General features: G+C 41.1%; 1 protein-coding gene across 2 annotated transcripts in view; it reads right to left on the reverse strand.

The window, feature by feature from the left end:
* The window catches only part of LOC136867067 (organic cation transporter protein), a 160,992-nt gene extending 139,727 nt beyond the window's left edge, over nt 1-21,265 (reverse strand). The window contains exon 1 of one of the 2 annotated variants that reach the window (XM_067144174.2): nt 21,190-21,265. Coding sequence is in view for 1 of the 2 variants with exons in the window: in XM_067144181.2 (XP_067000282.2) it covers nt 21,190-21,207 (18 nt within the window). In the remaining variant the exon portion in view is untranslated. The remainder of the gene's footprint in view (nt 1-21,189) is intronic. The other variant, XM_067144181.2, reaches the window with a different exon arrangement.
* Nucleotides 21,266-22,571: the final 1,306 nt, after the last annotated feature.

The raw sequence follows: 22,571 nt of genomic DNA on the forward strand, positions 1-22,571 counted from the left end.
GCTTCATGTAATTCTGTACATGGTACTCAAATATCAGGTTCTGAAAAGCTATCCCAAGTGTCATCACGTGTATCTGTCACTCCTGAAACTTCGTCATCGACTGCAGCCTGTGGGGTAGTGCAGCAACAGTTGCTATCATAATTTGTAATTGGGAATAACCTGTTGGTGGTTAATAAATCTATCTATCTATCTATCTATCTATCTATCTATCTATCTATCTATCTATCTATCTATCTATCTATCTATCTATCTATCTATATATATATATATATATATATCTACATATCTACTAGTACAAAAGAAAAGGAGTTGGCTGAATTGTCAGCGATGAGGCCTTTGGTTCAAAGGGCCGTGAGTTTGATTCCCGGCCGAGTCAGGGAATTTATTCCCGTGTGATTAATTCTTCTGGCTCGGGGACTGATTGTTTGTGTTTGTATCAACGTCCTCCTCTTCATATTCAGACAACCCACCACACTGCCAATCACCACAGAAACATGCAATAGTGTTTATATACCTCCAGATAGAGTTAGTTGGCGTCAGAAAGGGTATCCGGCCGTAAAACAGGACCCAAACAATATGTGCGACACAGTTCGCACACGCGACCCCACCTCGTATGGGAAAGGTGGTAGAGGAAGATGAAAAGAAGAGGAGTGATATACAGAAAAAAGTCGCAGGACATGCCATTTACACAGTCGTTTACCGCACATCTCCAACATTTTAGTATGATTACAAGTAATGAACTTCATTCCGGTTCCACATTGACTTTAAATATCGAAGATAATATTCTTAGATATTTTCGTATGACACAAGACGAAGATTCTGAAGCCTTCTCTACCGGATTTTCCGAGGGAGTTGTCCACGTGGTTTCGTTCACGTAGCTGTTTGCTTGTATTCGAGAGGTGGTGGGTTCGAACCCCACTGTCGGCAGCCCTCAAGGTGCTTTTCAGTGGTTTCCCATGTTCACACCAAGCAAATGCTGGAGCTGTTCATCAGTTAAAACCACGGTCGCTTCCTTCTTATTCCTGTTCTAACCTATCCCATCGCCACCGTAAGATCAGTCTGTGTCGGTGTGACGTAAAACATAAATCCCCCACGGTACTTAACGCCCTTGAAAGGGCTTTGGTGTGCCCAGCGACCGCTGCTCAGCCCGAAGACCTGCAGATTACGAGGGGTCGTGTGGTCAGCACAACGCATCCTCTCGGCCGTTATTCTGGGCTTTCGAGACCGGGGCCACCATCTCACCGTCAGATAGCACCCCAATTCTAATCACGTAGGTTGAGTGGACCTCGAACCAGCCCTCAGGTCGAGAGAAAAATCCCTGACTTGACCGGGAATCGAACCTAGGGCCTGCGGGCAAGAGGTAGGCATGCTACCCCTACACCACGGCGCCGGCACGTAAAACATAAATACAGTAGTAAAATAAAGTACTGGATTAATCTCTGCTTACGTTCTGCCTGATGGAGGAACTATTTCCTCATCCTTGATTCTGGCAGGGTATGAACAGTGTGACACTCATTCATCAATAATGTCGGGTCCTAATGTCTGTCTTAACTACAGATCCTTGGACAGATCCTTGGCCCGGACGGGCCCATGTTTTAACCAACGGCCGTGGCCGTGTTGAAACACCGGATCCCGTGAGATCTCCGAAGTTAAGCAACATTGGGCGTGGCCAAAGTTTGGATGGATTGCCACGCGCTGTTGGTAGGGGGTAAGGGAATGGAGGAACGGAAAGGAACTAGCCATATTACCGTACGTAAACTCCGGCTCAGGCACATCTCTTCGGAGGTTCGGACGTGCCTTTGGGCAGAATACACCCTCACCTTACCCAGTGGTCACGGCGCTTTTTATAATGAAGATTTTGAAGTATTAGATCTCGGAGTGAACAGTAAATGGATCATTGCAAACACTTCCTAAGGATAGTTCAGAATGTGAGTGGCGAGCTGGTGAAAGGGACAGTGGGAGAAAGGAAAGCGAGATGGAATGATAGAGTACTGCTATTTATGTACTTAATAAGGTGAGGCTAGCGCCTGCATGAGGCAGCAGGTACAGTGACTGTTCCTCCCAAAAATTCATCTACAACTTGTATTATGTTTCTTTTATAGACTAATACTCCAATCTAATCAGTGGCGCCGACTTTGGGGGGTGGGGAGGCATTTTATGCCCTTCCCCCAAATAATCTTAGGGGGAGAAGAATGCCATTTTGCCACCTCCCTCACCTCAAAAAATTCTCCTAGATGTCAAGTCTCCGTAAAATGTGGTTTGTTAGTCTTCGGAGGCTGCTAAGACGTTAAATCTGGGGAAGGAGGTAGATGGTTTTATATCAAGAAATGAGATAAGAAAGCAGGCATTCCGTCAGAGAGTTACATACCGAGCTCGATAGCTGCAGTCGCTTAAGTGCTTCCAGTATCCAGTATTCGGGAGATAGTAGGTTCGAACCACACTGTCGGCAGCCCAGAAAATGGTTTTCCGTGGTTTCCCATTTTCACACCAGGCAAATGCTGGGGCTGTACCTTTAATTAAGGCCACGGCCGCTTCCTTCTCACTCCTAACCCTTTCCTGTCCCATCGTCGCCATAAGACTGTGTCGGTGCGACGTAAATCAAATAGCAAAAAGATAATTACATTTCCCAATGGAGACTGTTTAGGCGGTACATCTGGTGGTAGAGCTTTTCACATTTCATATCATGAAATGCATAATATAACAGTAACAGGACATTTGTTAAGAAAATGTATTTATGAAACGTTCTATTTTTTTTACTTGTGATTATTTTTTATAGCTTCGTACATAAAACATTCCTCCAAAATTATTTATTTAGGAATCAAGTTATATTTTTCTGTTTTCTTGTCAATAGTAAAGAACACTCCGTACATATGACTCGTTCAAAACTGTATTTGAGAAACAAGGTCTATTATTGTTCTGTTTTCTCTTTTTGTTTGTGAATATTGTTATTATATAGGAATGTTTGCATTAAAAGTTGTTCCTCATTTCACATGCCTATGTTCATCTTAATCATGCCCCCACCCCGAAATTATTACCCGAAGTCGGCACGCCTGAATCTAATACTACAGTGTGACGGGTACAGAGGAACATGATAATGGAAAGTAACCATTTGTCCCACCCCTAAATAATGACCTCAGATACCGTATGCAAGCATTTTAATTTGACGTAATCTGGTGGTTGCTCGTCTATTTCGACTTACCGTTTTACTGTAGGCTACTAGATGGCAGAGTAAGCCGAATCTTTCTTGGGCGTCTAAGGCCGAGTTTTTAATTAATTTCGTCGGGTAAACACCAAATGTGTCACCAGATATTTTTTACGTACCGATATCATACGACATGTCCGGCTCCATGGCTAAATGGTTAGCGCGCTGGCCTTTGGTCACAGGGGTCCCGGGTTCGATTCCCGGCAGGGTCGGGAATTTTAACCATCATTGATTAATTCCGCTGGCACGGGGGCTGGATATATGTGTCGTCTTCATTATCATTTCATCCTCATCATGACGCGTAGGTCACCTACGGGCGTCAAACCTAAAAGACCTGCGCCTGGCGAGCCGAATTTGTCCTCGGACATTCCCGGCATTAAAAGCCATACGCCATTTCATTTCATCATAAGACATGGAGTGTCGAATGGAATAAAAATAAAAATTGTATTATTATAAATGAAATACCCATCCTTCCCAGAACTGAAAGCTCTTAGACACAGGGAAAAAGGGTTGCCTTACTTAACTGAAAATTAATATAGGTACTGCAAATGGCAAGTTGTTGCAGTTTGCTTTTTGTTTAATGTTGGTATTTAATACGGATAACAAGACATTTCTTCAGATAAGTACTTAAATAGTGTTATAAATACATCACACCAAGATATCGTTTGCTGCTTATCTGTGGGAATAATATATTACTTAATAGTCTAATCTTATAGATTGAGTTCGTATATTAGTAATAAATATTTAAAAGGATTCCGAGCAAAGGGTACCTAAATATTTCAACTGAATGTCGATTATTTAAAATAATAATAATAATAATAATAATAATAATAATAATAATAATAATAATAATAATAATAATAATAATAATAATGTCATATGGTCTCCGTTACCGTGAGCAGCCGTTTTAATTGGACGCCATCTGGCTGTCTGCTCGTCACTTTCGACGTTCCGTTATACTTTAGGCCTATTGGATGGCAAAGCAAACCGAAGCTTTCTTGGGCGTCTGTGGCTGAGTTTTAATTATTTTTTCGAGTGAACACCAACTGTGTCACCAGAGATCTTTTACATGCCGAAACCGTACGACACATGGACTTTTTCTGCCCTTCAAAAATGTCACTACCTCTGTCGGGTTTGAACTCGCTGTCTTGGGGTCCGGAGGCCGACGCATATGGATTAGTGGGTGTCAGAGCTGATCTCTTGTCAGACATTATATTAAAATACGTTGAAGATGACCTCTCACTATCAACATTACTGACTGGGATCCATAAATCCTTCACAGCAGCTTCCACAAAATGTCCATAATCTGATTTCAGAAAAAGAAGAACAATCACATGAATATCCTTACCTTCTCTATATGAACTACTAACTAGATCCCTAACCACTGTTGAAAGTTCTCGTAGTATGGGAATTTGCTTTACCAGATGAGATATTCCATCATGATCTAAATCGTTCGTTCGTAATCTGTTTACCCTCCAAGGTCGGTTTTTCCCTCGGACTCAGCGAGGGATCCCACCTCTACCGCCTCAAGGGCAGTGTCCTGGAGATTCAGACTTTGGGTCAGGGATTCAACTGGGGAGAATGACCAGTACCTCGCCCAGGCGGCCTCACCTGCTATGCCGAACAGGGGCCTTGTGGAGGGATGGGAAGATTGGAAGGGATAGACAAGGAAGAGGGAAGGAAGCGGCCGTGGCCTTAAGTTAGGTACCATCCCGGTATTTGCCTGTAGGAGAAGTGGGAAACCACGGAAAACTACTTCCAGGTTGGCTGAAGTGGGAATCGAACCCACCTCTACTCAGTTGACCTCCCGAGGCTGAGTGGACCCCGTTCCAGCCCTCGTACCACTTTTCAAATTTTGTGGCAGAGCCGGGAAGCGAACCCGGACCTCCGGGGGTGGCAGCTAATCACGCTAACCACTACACCACAGAGGCGGACATGATATAAAACACCTTTCATAATGCTTCTTGGATCAAAGAATGATTCCACATAATTTCGTCAATCATTTCGCGATTTTGTTTAAATATAAATAGTTTCGTGTTTTGAGCCGAATTTGTAAAATTTAGCAGAATTTTCACGATTTCGCGCTTTGCGAAAAACAGGTGTCTCTAGTGATCAGATGTTCTATAGCCTACCAGTAGTATCCATGGGAGCTGCTCTGAAGCTTGGCTCAGGACACGTCCGCGAAGAGAGGACGTGGTTGGGAGTGTGGCATCACTGAATGGAGGGACAGATTGATTAAATGCTATATTGTAATGTTTTCGAATAAATTTTGTCAAGAATTACATGAGTCCGCCTCTGTGGTGTAGTGGTTAGCGCGATTTGCTGCCACCCCCGGAGGTCCGGGTTCGATTCCCGGCTCTGCCACGAAATTTGAAAAGTGGTACGAGGGCTGGAACGGGGTCCACTCAGCCTCGGGAGGTCAACTGAGTAGAGGTGGGTTCGATTTCTACCTCAGCCATCCTGGAAGTGGTTTTCCGTGGTTTTCCGTGGTTTCCCACTTCTCCTCCAGGCAAATGCCGGGATGGTACCTCACTTAAGGCCACGGCCGCTTCCTTCCCTCTTCCTTGCCTGTCCTATCCAATCTTCCTATGCCCCCATAAGGCTCCTGTTCAGCATAGCAGGTGAGGCCGCCTGGGCGAGGTACTGGTCATTCTCCCCAGTTGTATCCCCGAACCAAAAAGTCTGAAGCTCCAGGACACTTCCCTTTAAGCGGTAGAGGTGGGATCCCTCGCTGAGTCCAAGGGAGAAACCTAACCTCGAGGGTAAATAGATTAAGAAAGAAAGAATCAGGTGTGCAAAATATTTAAGAAACTATGAAAAATATAGAATACTAGCTGTAGTATCCGGCGTTGCCCGGATAGTTTCTGAATATTTACCTTTAAGATTTGCATTACCAGTTAGTTATGTGTGATGTGGTTTTATAGAATTCCTTTTTGACTTGCAGATTGATATATTACGATATATTATGTAGTTTTAGAATTATTTAGATGTGTTTGATTTCAAGTTTTAGATTATTTAATTTTCGAGTAAAACTTCGTCCTTATAGAAGCTCGAATCGACTGGGAAGTATTTATGATCCCGTCAAAAATCAATAAGTGATAACTATATGTATTTAGCCGTCGCACTATAGATACGATGTACAGGATTTCATCTGTCAACGAGACTGTCCCTCACTCGTCCCCCACGCCCAAGAGATAAAAAATCAGGATTGTCACCATTCATCTCGGAAAACTGTAGATTCGACACTGTTTTCGATTATTTTTATATCTCACTTCCCCCCCTCACCCACACCCCAAAGGGGGCTGAACATGAACTTTAAAAATTTCGGAGTGCCACTAATCATTTCAGCGACAACGAAAACTATGGATTCGATAATATTCTAGATTATTTTTATACCACCCCCCTCGCTCCTGCCCTTAAGGGTGCTAGGGGTGTCTTACCCTCACGCGGTTTGTCTCCTGATACTACTTGATAATTGTACCAAGTTTGTTGAAATTGCTCCAGTGGTTTAGGAGGAGATGTGTCATTTACACACCCACCCACCCACCCACCCACCCACACACACACACGCGCGCGCGCACGCACGCACACACATTAATTTTTATATATAGTAAGAAGAAGAAGATCAGATTTTTATATATATATTTTTCGATTATTTATCTCACCCCCTTCGACCCCCACTTGAATTTGCAAAAAATCTCAGAGACCCTGGTATCTATGGATTTGAAACTATTTTTAATTATTTATATATCTCACCCCCACCCCTTTCGCTCCCCACCTAAAAGGGAGATGAACTTGGACTTTTAAAAAATCTGGAGTATTAGTTTTCAACACAGCAATTCCGAAAACTATGAATTCGACACTATTCTCGATTATTTTTATAACTACCCCCCTGACCCCGCTCCCTTAAGGGCGCTAGGGATGACTTACCCCCGCAGTGCTCTTCTACCGATAGTAAGTATTGCGTGTACCAAGTTTGGTTGAAATTGCTCCAGTGGTTTAGGAGGAGATGAGTCATTCACACACACACACACACACACGCACACACACACACACACACACACACTTCACCCCCTTTCCATCCCCGCCCAAAGGAATCCTATGAGTGCCTTACACAACGATATGTTTTTTCCAGATATTAAGTCTTATTTGTACCAATTTGGTTTGCAGCTATGCCCAAACGTACATACATAATCTCGATGCTCTAGAATCCTGGAGCTGACGTTATGGCAGTTCATAACTTTTATCCGATTCCTAGAGCAGGGGCAGTATGGTGCCAATATCTCCGTAACGATTGGTTTTAGGGCTTTAAAACATGGTTTTCGGGCCCGAAGAGCTTACCGAGTTTTGTTCTTTGCGTCAACAGGATTAAATTGAGCTTTGTCTCGTCCTTATACGACAAATTCGATATTTTGCCTATATTAGCCTATTATTTTTATATCTGCCCCCCACCCGTGCCTTCACCTCGAATTGTTTTGAAAATAAAATACATCCCATGTTACTCACTGTCAATGTAGCTTTCTATAAGTGAAGCAATTTTTAAAATCGGCTCAGTAGTTTTTGAGTCTATTCGTTACAAACAAACATACAATTTTTTTCTCTTTATAACATTAGTATAGATCAATAGTGGAATGACACGAGTTATCACGCACTCTTAACGAAGAGCAACTGGGGGTTCCCAACGAGCAAAGGCGAGTCTATGTAATCTATCTACAGGTATATATATATATATACATGTCATTGTATGTGATATGTATGTATTACGTCAGCTAAACCACTGGAGCGATTTCAACCAAACTTGGTATACTTATGACTTAGTATCAAAATCTCGTGGGGGAAAGACACAACACGCACCCTTAAAGGCAGGGGGCGAGAGAGCTGAGTTATAAAAATAATCGAAAATAGTGTCGAATCCATATTCGGGGTCGCTGAGATTAATAGTGACACTCCAGATTTTTTAAAAGTCCAAGTTCAGGGGAGAGGGGCGGAGTGAGATATAAAAATAATCGGAAATAGTGTTGAATCTATAGTTCTTGGGGTCGCTGAGATGAATAGTGACACTCCGGATATTTTATCCCTTAGGGGTGGGGGTCGAATTGGGGAGATATCAAAATAATCGAAAATAGTGTTGAATCCATGAGAAGGGGTGGAAAAGAAATTGTCCAAAATGACCGAAATTACGGATGTTTCTTCCAGCATAGCCCTCATACAAAATTGGTACGCATATGACTATCTGAAAAAAATATTGAGTAAAACACCCCTAGCACTCCTGGCGGAGGTGGTGACATAAAAATAAACGAAAATGGCTGATATTAATGTCGAATACAATCGTTTACGAGGTCGCTGGGTTGAACTGTGACACTCTGGATCAGGGCCTCTCAGGGTGCATGCGCGTGGTGCATGCACTGTGCACGGTGCAAAAGACGACTTGGCTTGGTTGAACAGAGTGCAGACCCCCACTCCTCGATTTGGAGCAATAGCGCTTACTCTCTCTTTCCTCACGCCTGTCTCGCTCGCTCCGCCTGTCTCCCTCTGCCCCACTTGCGCCGTAGCGCTCCAAATCCAGACTGACTTGAGCCGAGCATAGGCGAGTTGAGCCGAGCTTAGCCGAGTAGCCCAGAGACGAAGCGTTGATCCGAGCCATGCCGAGCGGCAGCGCTGCACAGTGCACGGAGCTCTTGCGCCTCTATCTGCACGCGTGAGATTTTGGGCGTTTGAGAGGCCCTGCTCTGGACGGTTAAGTCATATGAGTACCGTATGTGGGTATATTCCAGAATAGCTCTCAACGAAACTTGGTACACATATGACTTATCATCTGGAAAAAGAATACTATGGCGGTGAAACATACCAACCCCCGCTGGGGATGGGGAATGGGAGGGGACGGCATTTAAACATAATGGAAAATAACCGATATTAATATCGAATCCATAGTTTATGTGTCGCTGAGTGTAATTGTGACGCTCTGAATACCGTTTAAGTCCACGTTCAGCCTCCATTGAGACGGGAGGCTGAATGGGGTTTAATAGTAAATAGTCTAAAATGACCGAGATTAGTATTGAATCCACTGCTTTTGGGGCCGCAAGGCTGACTGGTGACAGTCTCAAAGACAGTTGAAATCGTGTACGTCATATCTGTAGCGTGAGGGATAAATACGTGTAGTTATTATTATTTTTTTGAAATAAATATTTTCCAGTCAATTCGAGTTTCCACAAGGATAATGTTTTACTCAAAATTAAATCAAACCCCTATAAATAATAGATGGTAAAATTCAATATCCCAGAAAGGAATTCTATAATAATAATAATAATAATAATAATAATAATAATAATAATAATAATAATAATAATAATAATAATCGTATGGCCTCAGCTACCATGTGCAGACATTTCAATTTGACGCCATCTGGCTGTCTGCTCGTCAATTTCGACGTTCCGTTTTACTCTAGGCCCACTAGATGGCAGACCGAGTAAACCGAAACTCTCTCGAGCGTCTATGGCTGAGATTTAATGAATTTTGTAGGGTAAACACCAAATGTGTCAGTCACCAGAGATCTTTTACATGCCGACATCGTACAACATGGAATATCGAATTGACTTTTTCCCGCCCTTCAAAAATCCGACCCGACTACCTCTGCCGGGTTTGAACCCGCTATCTTGGGATCCGGAGGCCGACACTCTACCACTGATCCACAGAGGCAGCTAGGAATTCTATAAAAATTCACTTCACTTATAACTGATAATACAAATCTTAAAAGTAAACATGCAAAAACCAACCGGGCAACGCCGGATACTACAGCTAGTAAATTATAAAATAAAAAAAGCCACTTGCTTTTAACAAAATATCATCGATATAAGTTCCCAGAAAGAACCCACAATTTAATTTTATTGATTGCAAATGTTAAAAACATTTAAGCGCTTTAGGCCTTTTCAACCATCTTGGAAGAGTCTTGGAAAGGTCGCATTCAATCTGACGAGCTCACTGCTACACTGAGGCGAAACGTTGGTTGTTTCACGATTGCAAAGGCTTAAAGCACTTGAATGTTTTTTCATAAATATGTATAAAAGGATAGGGATTCGTACATTAACGCTCATTTCTAGAGATCTACCGGGCCAATTTCAACAATTTTGGTGTCATTGGAAAGTTTTTTGCTGAATACATACATGTAAATGAATGTTTGTTTGCATGACTCGAATGGACTCAAAAACTACAGGACCGATTTCGCTGAAATGTTCACAATTTGTTCTTATTACTCCTGGGAGGGTTTAGGAAGTGTGTTTTTATTTTTTTTACGTCGCACCGACACAGATAGGTCTTATGGCGACGATGAGGCAGGAAGGGGCTAGGAGTGGGAAGGAAGCGGCCGTGGCCTTAATTAAGGTACAGCCCCAGCATTTGCCTGGTGTGAAAATGGGAAACCACGGAAAACCATTTTCAGGGCTGCCGACAGTGGGGCTCGAACCCACGATCTCCCGAATACTGGATACTGGCCGCACTTAAGCGACTGCAGCTATCGAGCTCGGTGGGTAGTGGTTTGAACGAAATCCGATGGGTAGATATTTTACGATGAGTATTTTTATGTCATGAATTTTATTGCTAAGCCGCACCAAGATTGGGTCGACTTGATGGACAGATTGTCGCTAGGCGACAGCAGTTTACGCTATAGCATTATAGTCCGGTAAGAAATGCTGTACAGTATATAGAAGGATGGGAACACGTCACCATGTCTTGGTTATAAAGTACCTTTCTTGCTAGGAGATTCATGAGTTCATGACTGTGCATGTTATTTGGAAATAGCAAACCAACATGCCGTGATCGAGATGTACTTTCATGTCATATGACCAACTTTGATAGGTCTACCCAATTTGAAGAATGTAGGTGTGCATTAGATGTGAAAAAAAATAGAAAATGTGAAAACTGTAGAATATCAACAGTGGAATGACACGAGTTATGACCCACTGTAACCTGACAAACCCCGGTCAGATATTATTATTATTATTATTATTATTATTATTATTATTATTATTATTATTATTATTATTATTATTATTATTATTATTATTTATTCAAGTGTATATTTCATTTATGTGTGTATTTAGCCGTCGCGGCTTAGTAACTCTTTTTGGAACTCTCGTTATTATGGATACTCTCTATATTTTATTTGGGACTAGTGTGTTTCGATCACTCAGTTTATCTCCCGGTTGTGTACGTGACGAGTCTCCGAGCGGGGGTTTACGTGTTGACGGAGCTGAGGTGGAAAATTCCAGGAACTGGGCTATTTTAAGATGCTGTTGTGTTGGCTTGGGCTAGTGTGGTGCAAGCACGCGTCGGGAGTTGGAAGTTGCAGCTTGCAGTGTGCAGATGTGATACTGGTGGTAATGGGAGAGGTGTTTTGTACGAGTTGTGGGAAGATGTCCCATGCCATGTTGGGAGTTCGAGATCTGCTGTTGAAGGAACCAGGGAGAAAGATGCTGGAGTGTAACAACATTCTATGGTTATGAATGTTAGCCATATATAATTCTACGGAGAGTCTACGTAAGGTAACGTGTTGGGCCTTTTCAAACTATACCAACGCCATCAGCAAAGTGGAGTCCATTCTTGAAAAATGAGTCATGACTGCGTGTGAATATTTTGCGTTGCGGAATAAACTGAGTACCAGTTATTGAGAGAGAGTTATTTCATAAATTAAGACATTTATTATTTATATCAATATTCTCTTTATTTTGTTATATATGTTCAAGGGTGTATCACGACGAGCTCTGCTCGGATTTCTAGGTAAATACAGGTTTAATTGACTAAGTATATTGTATGAGATTAATATATATTCTGTTTAATTTCTATGGGTGGGGGTAATTACCAGATGGACTCCTTTTCCAATATTAATTTTTTAGGTATCAAGTGATTCAGATCTCCTTGTCACAAGGCAACGACCCTGAAGATGAGTTTCAACAGCCGGCAAAGTTTAAGAATTATTTATTTGTATATTTATGGCTCCCAAATTCCATTAGTCATTATTATTTATATTTATATTTAATAGAGAGATTTCACCACACCTAACGAAGAGCAACTGGGGATTCCGAACCAGCAAAGGCGAGTCTATATTATATATACTGTACATGCCATTGTAAGTGTGTTTCACACCTCCTCCTAAACCACTGCAGCGATTTCAACCAAACATGGTACACTTATGACTTAGTATCAGGAGACAAACCGCGTGGGAGCGAGGGGGGATGAGTTATAAAAATAATCGAAAATAGTGTCGAATCCATACTTTTCGGGGTCGCTGAGATGATTAGTGACACTCCAGATTTTTAAAAGTCTAAGTGTAGCCCCTTTGGGGTGGGGGAAGGGGTGAGGGGGGATTGAGATATAAAAATAGTGTCGAATCCACAATTTTCGGTGTCGCTGAGATGAATAATGCCACTCCGGATTTTTTAACGTCCAAATTCAGCCCCATTTGCGGGGGAGCGGGGGCGAAGGGGTGTGAGATATAAACATAATCGTAAACAGTGTCGAATCCTCAGTTTTCGTGATCGCTGAGATGAATAGTGACACTCCGCATTTTTTGAAGTCCCAGTTCAGCCTACTTTGTGGTGGGGGAGAGCGGGGGGGTATAAAAATAATCGAAAATAGTGTCCAATCCGAGGTTTTCAGGGTCACTGAGATGAATAGTGACACACGGATTTTTTCAAGTCCAAGTTCAGACCCCTTTTTGCATAGGGGTTCAATCAATCAATCAATACTGATCTGCATTTAGGACAGTCGCCCAGGTGGCAGATTCCCTATCTCTTGTTTTCCTAGCCTTTTCTTAAATGATCGCAAAGCAATTGGAAATGTATTGAACATCTCCCTTGGTAAGTTATTCATATCCCTAATTCCGCTACCTATAAACAAATATTTGCCCCAATTTGTCCTCTTGAATCCCAGCTTTATCTTCATATTGTGATCTTAAGGGTAAAAAATAAATTGTCCAAAATGGCCGAGATAATGGACGTATGTATGTTCCAGCGTAGCTATCAACCAAAATTGATACAAGTATGACTTACTATCTGGAAAAAGTACTGTTGTGGATAAGACACCCCCAGAACCCCCAGGGGAGGGATTAAATATAAATATAACAAAAAACGACCGATATTAGTATCGAACCATTGTTTTCAGGACTATTTAAATCTAACTTGGTACACATATAACTTACTCTCAGGAGACTAATCGCGTGGAGATAAGACATCCTTAGCACCCTTAGGGGGGGATGAGATATGAAAATCGTATACAGTGTCTAATCCATCGTTTTCGGGGCCACTGGGGTGAGTAGTGTTACTCCGGATTGTTTTAATATCCAAATTCCGCCCTCTTTGTCATAAACCGCGGGGTAATATGACAACCTTAGTACCCCTAGGGGTAGGAGTTGGAGGTGGTGAGATATATAAATAATCGAAATTAGTGTCGAATCTACAGTTTTCGGGGTCACTGAAATTAATAGTGACACTCGGGATGATGTTAAATTCCAGTATGAGCCCCAGTAGGCATGAGGGTTGAAAAGGGGTGGAAAAGTTAATGTCCGAAATGACCAAGATTGTGGATGTACGTGCGTATATTCCAGTACAGATCTCAACCAAAGTTGTTACACATATGTCTTACTATAGGGAAGAATTATATGGGAGTAAGACGACCCTAGCACGACTAAGGGAGGAGGTGATATGTTAGTTTTAAGTCAACGTTCAGCACCATGGTGAGTGAGAAGTGGTAAAGAAGAAAATGTCCAAACGCGCCAAGATTTGTGTTGAATGCACAGTTTTTGTGTTTGCAAGGCTGATTGGTGACAGTCTCAATGACAGTTGAAATCGTGTACGTCGTATCCGTAGCGATACGGGAAAATACATATAGTTATCACTTATTAATTTTTGAAAGGATCAAATACTTCCCAGTCAATTCGAGCTCCCAGAAGGACAAAGCTTTACTCGAAAATTAAATATTCTGAAACGTGAAATCAAGCACATCTAAAAAACTATAAATCTAAATAATAGTTAGCAAAATATCAATCAACATCTCAATAAGAAATTATATAAATATTCACTTCGCACATAATTAAAAGTGAACATTCAAAAACTATCGGGCAACGCCGGGAACTACAGCTAGTACTTCATAAAGTGTAGTGTTGGAAAGTTCATTGGAAAAGTACGAAAACCACTAACTCCTTAACCGTTAAGGATATCGATTTGGGTCTTTCTTTATTTTATTCTCTGAATCTAAAAGGAAATTAGAGACGTATTGTGTCAAAACGGAAATTCGATCAATGTTACCCATTACCATTTTTCAAATGTAATACGATAATGGATGATTTGAAGAAAACTACTAAAAGCGCTCCCTTTGTTGTCAGAGGGCAGCAAAGTCGATCACCACGAAGGCCATGCCAAGCAACGTATTTAACATAAATATTTGTAACACATCACGTTATTGCGACGTAACGTGAGAAAATAATTAACGACTTCAGGTCAACCTTAGCAGCGCCACAAAACTCGATTTCGCAGTCGAAAAAAAAATCTTGGTGCGAGTTTTCCTCTATCGGTACGGCTGTTCTAAACGGTTTGAATGATTTAAAGGTATGCCAATTTAGTCACTATGGTCTGAGTTATGCTTAGAGGAGGATGTGATTTGCAGGCGTTCGGCTCAAAGAGTTGAGAGACAATAAAACGCCAAATAGTCGTAATATCATATAAATTACGTTTAAATTAAAAATAATGAAATGGAAATAAGCCTGAGAAGGGGTCTACACGTCTTTCCGTGTTAGTGAAAATACAACCATTTGCGTATTTTCGGTTTTCAGTTAAACAGATGCTAAGAACACTTCTTCCCAGATCCCGTTGTAATTTTCGTTGTAAACCAGTACAAATTATTAAATATAGCGTACAGTACAGTACATTAAAAATAAATAAATAAATAAATAAAAGGGACATTTTTCTTCTAAGGATACGCCTTAATATACGATATATCTACTATTTGTGTCTGTGCAATATGGCGTGAAATATCTGGACAGATTGATCTACTTGAATACAACCGAATTATATTTCATAACAGGGAACTTTAAATGATTCCTTACTTCAGTTCAACCTGTGCAGGGCCACAAAACTCAACTGCGCAGTCGCATTAGTATGCTCTCTGACATGCTCCCGCGCCGTAAAGAAAACCCCTTGGTGCGAGTTGCCCTCTATGGACACAGACTGTTCTATGTGGTTGAATGATTTAAAATCATAGTATTTTAGTCCTTCATTTGTAAAATAGAACATGCATAGCTACTTCCGTTAATGTAGATTTCTGGGTATTTTATCAGGTTGTTGCTCACGAAATGTAGAATTTGGTAGTGACATTTCACGCAGCGAGAACTCTGCGACACCTAACCACATTAAATCTAAATAGGCACTATACACCTCATCCAACGAGAGACAAGGCTTTCATACTCGTTTCTTGGAAGGCCGATTGTCTCAGCGTAAGAAATTCCTTGAGGGAGTTTCTTTTTTTTTTTCTTTTTACAATTTGCTTTACGTCACACCGACACAGGTAGGTCTTATGGCGACGATGGGATAGGAAAGGCCTAGGAGTAGGAAGGAAGCAGCCGTGACCTTAATTAAGGTACAACCCCAGCATTTGCCTGGCGTGAAAATGGGAAACCACGGAAAACCATCTTCAGGGCTGCCGACAGCGGGGTTCGAACCCACTATCTCCCGGATGCAAGCTCACAGCTGCGCGCTCCTAACCGCACAGCCAACTCGCTCAGTGAGGGCGTTTCTGACGGTTGCTTCATTGTTGAACAGTTTCCCCACAACAAATCTCCAAATGTCGGTTGGCGAAAGGTTCGATGATGTGTAGTGGATGAAAAAGGGTCTTATAATGCAAATTCTACAGTTTTTGGACTACAAGACAAGACCAGTCACATGCAGTCATGCTTTTCCATGAAGCAGAATAGATAAAATATATTGACCCATGTAGGTAACTTAACGCGTGATTGTTGATGAATTTCATCCAGCTAAGTACAATGCTTCTCCGTTTTAACGGGTCGCACACTTCAATAAATTATTGTGAATGTTACCCGATGCACATCACTAACTAGTTGTAAAAAAAAAAAAAAATGAAATGTCGTATGGCTTTTAGTGCCGGGATATCCCAGGACGGGTTCGGCTCGCCAGGTGCAGGTCTTTCTATTTGACATCCGTAGGCGACCTGCGCGTCGTGATGAGGATGAAATGATGATGAAGACAATACAAAAACCCAGCCCCGTGCCATTGGAATTAACCAATTAAGGTTAAAATCCCCGACCCTGCCGGGAATCGAACCCGGGACCCTCTGAACAGAAGGCCAGTACGCTGACCATTCAGCCAACGAGTCGGACACTAAATAGTTGTCATTGTCTTCCTTGGAAGAAGGTTCAGTTTCAGCTTCTATTTTGCGCCCTCCTCAATGCGTATTTTTGTACTGGAAATAAAGAACATGATAGATTTGTCGGAAATGAATAAAATGGCCGCTCCTGTTTGGGCTTAGGTGACAGAATTGCCGTTGCGTTCTACTGATATTTTATGGTAACATCACTGTTACAACGTAACTTTGTTGAAATAAGTAACTTAAGCAATGTAATGATTATCACTCTGTTTCGCTCATTGGGGGCTCCGCTCCCGAACCCCCGGGTACTCTACAATACAAATAATGGACATTTCGAAATAGACTGTGATGAAATGGTATGTCGCATCGACAAACAGTCTTTGCCAACGGACGGACCTTTTACTGGCCGGCATGTTTGGTGCTAATGTATTTTCTCGTATATTGGCGATGTATTGTATGGATAGGAGTAAACTTTTCGATAGGCGGCAAATTTCACAAGTTGAAAAATTAGTTTCTTCACTTAATAGTCAGCTACAGTCTTGAAACTTTCATAGGACCAAATTTATAAATCTCTTCATTCCAGAGGCAGAAAGTGCGATCCAGTTTTGATTGCAATTACTGTTTAGTCAGAAAGTACTTCGAAACGAAGGTCTGCAACGGCATGAAATTTGCCTAATATTTCGATATTTTCCAGAGGTAAAAAGTTAAAAGTTACAGGGTAACAACTATAATTTCGCCAGATTTCAATTCACTGGTGTACCCGGAAATTGCGTCCGCCATTATGTTTGTCGGAGAGGGGTAAAAATTTAAAATTTAAAATTAGAATTTTTCACTGGTTTACATCCTAATATTTATCAGATTGCCGATAGGGCCAGGGAATGTGCACGCAAAATAGTGCAGACTTTCATTTGGAAAGTTATTGCTGCCAAACGGTACGTCGTATCGAGAGACAGACGGATTGCGGCATCAGACGACCCTTTTAGTCACCTACATTATTGTCTTATTCATGTTGTTGCACTTCCGCTATTTATACCATATAAAGAAGTGAACGTTTCTATCCATGTCAAATTTCGTCCGCTTTTCACAAGTTGAAAAATGATTTTACCAACTTTACAGACAGCTACAATCTTGAAACTTGACAGGCATCTCGAAACGAATGTCTGCACCGTCATTAAATTTGGCTTAATATTTCGACTTTTTAGTGGGTAAAATATGAAATATTTGAACTTGTTGCAATTTCTTCGTCGGTTACAGGCTAGGAGTTATAACTTTACCCAATTTTAATTTTGTACGGCACTGCATTAAGGCGTCCGCCATTTTGTTGGGGGAGGGGGCAAAAATTAAAAATTTGAACTTTTTGGAATATTTCGTTGGGTTACAGCCTAATAGCTATCAGAATGCCGAATTTCTAGTTCCTAGCTCATCTGGAAGTGTCTAAGCCGAAATTTGAGTCCGATAATTTGATTGAGGGGGTGCTAAATATGAAAAATTTGAACGTTTTGGAATTTTTCTTTGGGTTACAGCTTAATAGCTACCATATTGCCGAATTTCAAGTTCCTAGTTCATCTGGAAGGGTCTAACACGAAATTTGAGTCCGATATTTAGATTGGACGGGGGACGGAGCTAAATATGAAAAATTTGAACTTTTTTGGAATTTTTCCTTGGGTTTCAGCCTAATAGCTATCAGACTGCCGAAATTCAAGCTCCTAGCTCATCTCTTAGTGGGGAAGAATTAATGTCAGTGAATGAGTGAGTGAGTCAGTTAGCCTTCTGGCTTTATGTAATAGGGATTTGTGTTCTATGTGGAAACAAATTCCGTTCGTTCTTCGTCATAAGTTCTTATTAGTAGGCAGTATTTCATCCACCCTGTTTTGAGTCTATTGGTTGTTGCTGTTATTTTTATTCTTGTTAAATGCTGTATTTGTTATAGGTTTTCTTTATCCGTTAATTTGTTTTGATAATTTTTGGAACGGTGACTAATCGTAGAGTAAGGAATTGAATTTGCTTTTTTTTTTTTTTTTTTTTTTTTTTTTTTTGTACAAAATATATTCAAGTAGCTTGGCAGCCAAATAAAAACATGTATGTTACTGAATATGTTAAACGCATAGTATAAACGGGTGGAGGTGCTTATTCTATGCCACAGCGTTAGAACATTTCTGTTTTCCGAGTAGCGGAACTCGTCAAGCCTCAAACCCCTCCTCTACAGATAATAACAATATTTCTTTGTAAGATAGTTATAGGTCCACCTTTGTGGTGTGATTAGCTACCACCCCCGGAGGTCCGGGTTCGATTCCGGGCTCTGCCACGAAATTTGAAAAGTGCTACGAGGGCTGGAACGGGGTCCACTTAGCCTCTGGAGGTCAACTGAGTAGAGGTGGGTTCGATTCCCACCTCAGCCATCCTGGAAGTGGTTTTCCGTGGTTTCCCACTTTTCCTCCAGGCAAATGCCGGGATGGTACCTAACTTAAGGCCACGGCCGCTTCCTTGTCTATCCCTTCCAATCTTCCCATCCCTCACCAAGGTTCCTGTTCAGCATAGCAGGTGAAGCCGCCTGTACGAGGTACTGCTCATCCTCCCCAGTTGTATCCCCCGACCCAGAGTCTCTAGCTCCAGGACACTGCCCTTCAGGCGGTAGAGATGGGGATCCCTCGCTGAGTCCGAGGGAAAACGGACCCTGGAGGGTAAACAGATAAAGAACGAACGAAGATAGTTACAGTTTAGTATAGAGAGGGTTTTGCCCCTTAACGCATTCGTTAATATATTATGAAGAACTGCATAAACTGAAACAATAAATAATGAAGTACCGTGAGATGATATGTGTGTAAAAACTGAGTTTGAGATTTAGTATCTTCTACATAAAATATATCCGGCTCTTGGCTGAATGGTCAGTGTACTAGCCTTCATTTCAGAGGGCCCCGGCCTCAGGACGGACATCCGGACGTAAAACTGGGCCAAATACACTCTTTTTCTGGCTGCAATAAGTTGGAGAAAAAGGCCAGGAAAAAAAGAGAAAATATAAAAAGATATGAAATTCTAGAAAATATGTAGAGGAGGAATGGCATAATGAGTGTTTGTATGGGTTTAATGAATTTCATTATTGAAACCATTCCCCAGCTTGTTTAACTCCAAAGCGTGTGTATCGTTTACTATGTGTGTGATATGAGTGATAACCTTCGTTACTCTAGTGTATGTTCTGGCGTATGTATTTGTTATTAATTGTCGTTAGGATAACGATGACGTGGAACGACATTACTTGATGAATAAGCCTGAATGGAGTTTTAAAAAGAAGGAAATAATATGAAGATAAAATTGGAATTCAAATGGACTAACGTTTGTTCATAAAAAGCGAAATTAGGGGCTGGTATAATTTACCAAGGAAGTTGTTCGATAAAATTCCAACTTCTTTGAAATCATTTACTGTAAGAAAAGACTAGGTACACCACTGATAGGGAATCTGCCACTTGGGTGACAGCTTTAAATGCAGATCAGTGGAATTACTTTGTAAACAAGAAAACCAAGGAATCCTGGTTCACCGAAGTTGAAAAAGACCTTCAAGAAATATGGATCACACATGAAGACATCCAGGAACGTGTTCCTCTCCAGAAGAAAGTTCGAGCATACCAGCGATTCCAAGAAAAACCGAAATTGAAAACAGGCAAGAAGTGGACTAATGAAAGAAAGGAGGCTCACAGAAAGCGAATGCGGGAATACTGGCAAAGATTTAAAGCTTAAGGATGCAAACGGTTGATATAACGTGGTGCACAGCCGGCCGAAACGAATAATAATAATAATAATAATAATAATAATAATAATAATAATAATAATAATAATAATAATAATAATCTTGAGAAAAACACCGTATGTTTATGATTTCCTGAGCTGATGTAAGAAACCCCACAAAAACTATTTCAACAACAGCCTATGGCAGGATTTGAACAGCCAGGTTGAGTGGCCCAGACGGTAGAGCACTGGTGTTCTGAAGCCAAGTTAGCGGGTTCGATGCCGGCTCAGTACGGAGGGATTTGAAGGTGCTAAAATACGTCCGCCGACACGTAAAAGGACTCCTACGGGAAAATATTCCAGCACCTCAGCTCCTCTAAGAAGTGTAGAAGTAACCACTTGTTACTAGGATTTGAGCAGACAGCTTGTCGCCCAATCTGAGCCCATGAATACAGATCATCGTGGCCGGCGCTTAAAGGCTTTGAACTATATAACACAGTTCACAAAATGTTTTACAGTAGCATATATCAGAGGAGTACTTTCTTATAACACTTCGTGACAACTTTACATTATTTACCTACATTTATGTTTATGAGAAAGACACTTAGGATATTTTATTTTGAATAACTTGCAAGGGAATGGACTAGAGAGATTTCAATGAAATTTGGGTGAGTGATCAATTAACAGTAGTTAAAATCCCCAGCCCAACAAGGAATCATCCTCGGGGCCCTCTGACTACGCTGATTATTCATCCAGGGAGCCTATTAATAATAATAATAATAATGATAATAATAATAATAATAATAATAATAATAATAATAATAATAATAATAATAATAATAATAATAATAATAATAATAATATGATGATGATGATGATGATGATGATGTAACGCCTACCTTCACTTCTTGGTTCATGTCTGATACAAGCCTACTGAAGACGTGTAGATATCCCGCGTTACTTTTCTTCACTGCGCTGTCTTCTCTTGGGACGATTACAGAAGATTAAACTCACATGAGCAATGCTGCCAACTCTGTATAAAGGAATAGAACTAGTCTTTTGTTAAAGGTGGACTGAGTACCTTAGATGGTACAGGGCTGGCCTTCTGATCTCAAGTTTTCGGATTCAACCCCGACTCAGTTCGATGATAGTTGAAAGTCTTCAAATACGCCAGCTTCGTCTTAGTATATTTGCTGGTACGTAAAAGAATTCCTTCGGGACAACATTCCGAAATATCAGTGTCTGCCACAAATGTAGTTGGTGGGACGTAAGACCAATAAAATTATTATTATTATTATTATTATTATTATTATTATTATTATTATTATTATTATTATTATTATTATTATTATTATTATCGTCATCAATGGGGTCAGAACTTCGTATGGATTTAGCACACTTTTACGGCTGGGTTGAGTGTTGAGTGTTCCTGTTGTGGTTGGTAGTATGGTGTGGTGTCTTTAGTGAAGGGGTGTATACTGAAACGAACACAAACACCCAGTGCCCGTCGTGGAGGAATTACCCATACACGGTTAAAATTCCCCCAACCGGCAGGGAATTGAACCCAGGGCCCCCTGAACAGAATGCCATTCTCCCGACCATTTATCCGGACATTATTATTATTATTATTATTATTATTATTATTATTATTATTATTATTATTATTATTATTATTATTATTATTACCGCTATTATTATGATTATTATTATTACCGCTATTATTATGATTATTATTATTTCCGACTCCTTGGCTGAATGGTCAGTGTAGTCACCTTCGGTTCAGAGGACCATGGGCTCAAGGCCAAATCGGAGATTTTAACCTTAAATTGTTCATTCCGCTGCCTCGGGGACTGGGTATTTATACTATTCCCAACATTCCTGCAACTCACACACCACAGACAACACTATCCTCCACTACAATAATACGCAAGTCCCATACATGGCAGATGCCGTCCACCCTCATCGGAGTGTCTGCCTTACAAGGGCTGCGCCAGGCTAGTGATAGCCATATTATTAATTATTTTATTATTAATGTTATTGACTTTACGCCTCTCTACCTAACTTTTTACGGTTTTCGGAGACGCCAGGATGCCGGAATTTAGTCACGCGGGAGTTATTTTACGTGCCAATAAATCTACCGACGTGAGGCTGACATATCTGAGCACCTTCAAATACCACCGGACTGAGCCAGGATTGAACCTGCCAAGTTGGAGTGAGAAGGCCAGCGCTCAACCGTCTGAGCCACTCAACCCGGCATTATTATTATTATTATTATTATTAT

The sequence above is a fragment of the Anabrus simplex genome, chromosome 1, assembly GCF_040414725.1.
Source record: "Anabrus simplex isolate iqAnaSimp1 chromosome 1, ASM4041472v1, whole genome shotgun sequence".
Taxonomy (NCBI): domain Eukaryota; kingdom Metazoa; phylum Arthropoda; class Insecta; order Orthoptera; family Tettigoniidae; genus Anabrus; species Anabrus simplex.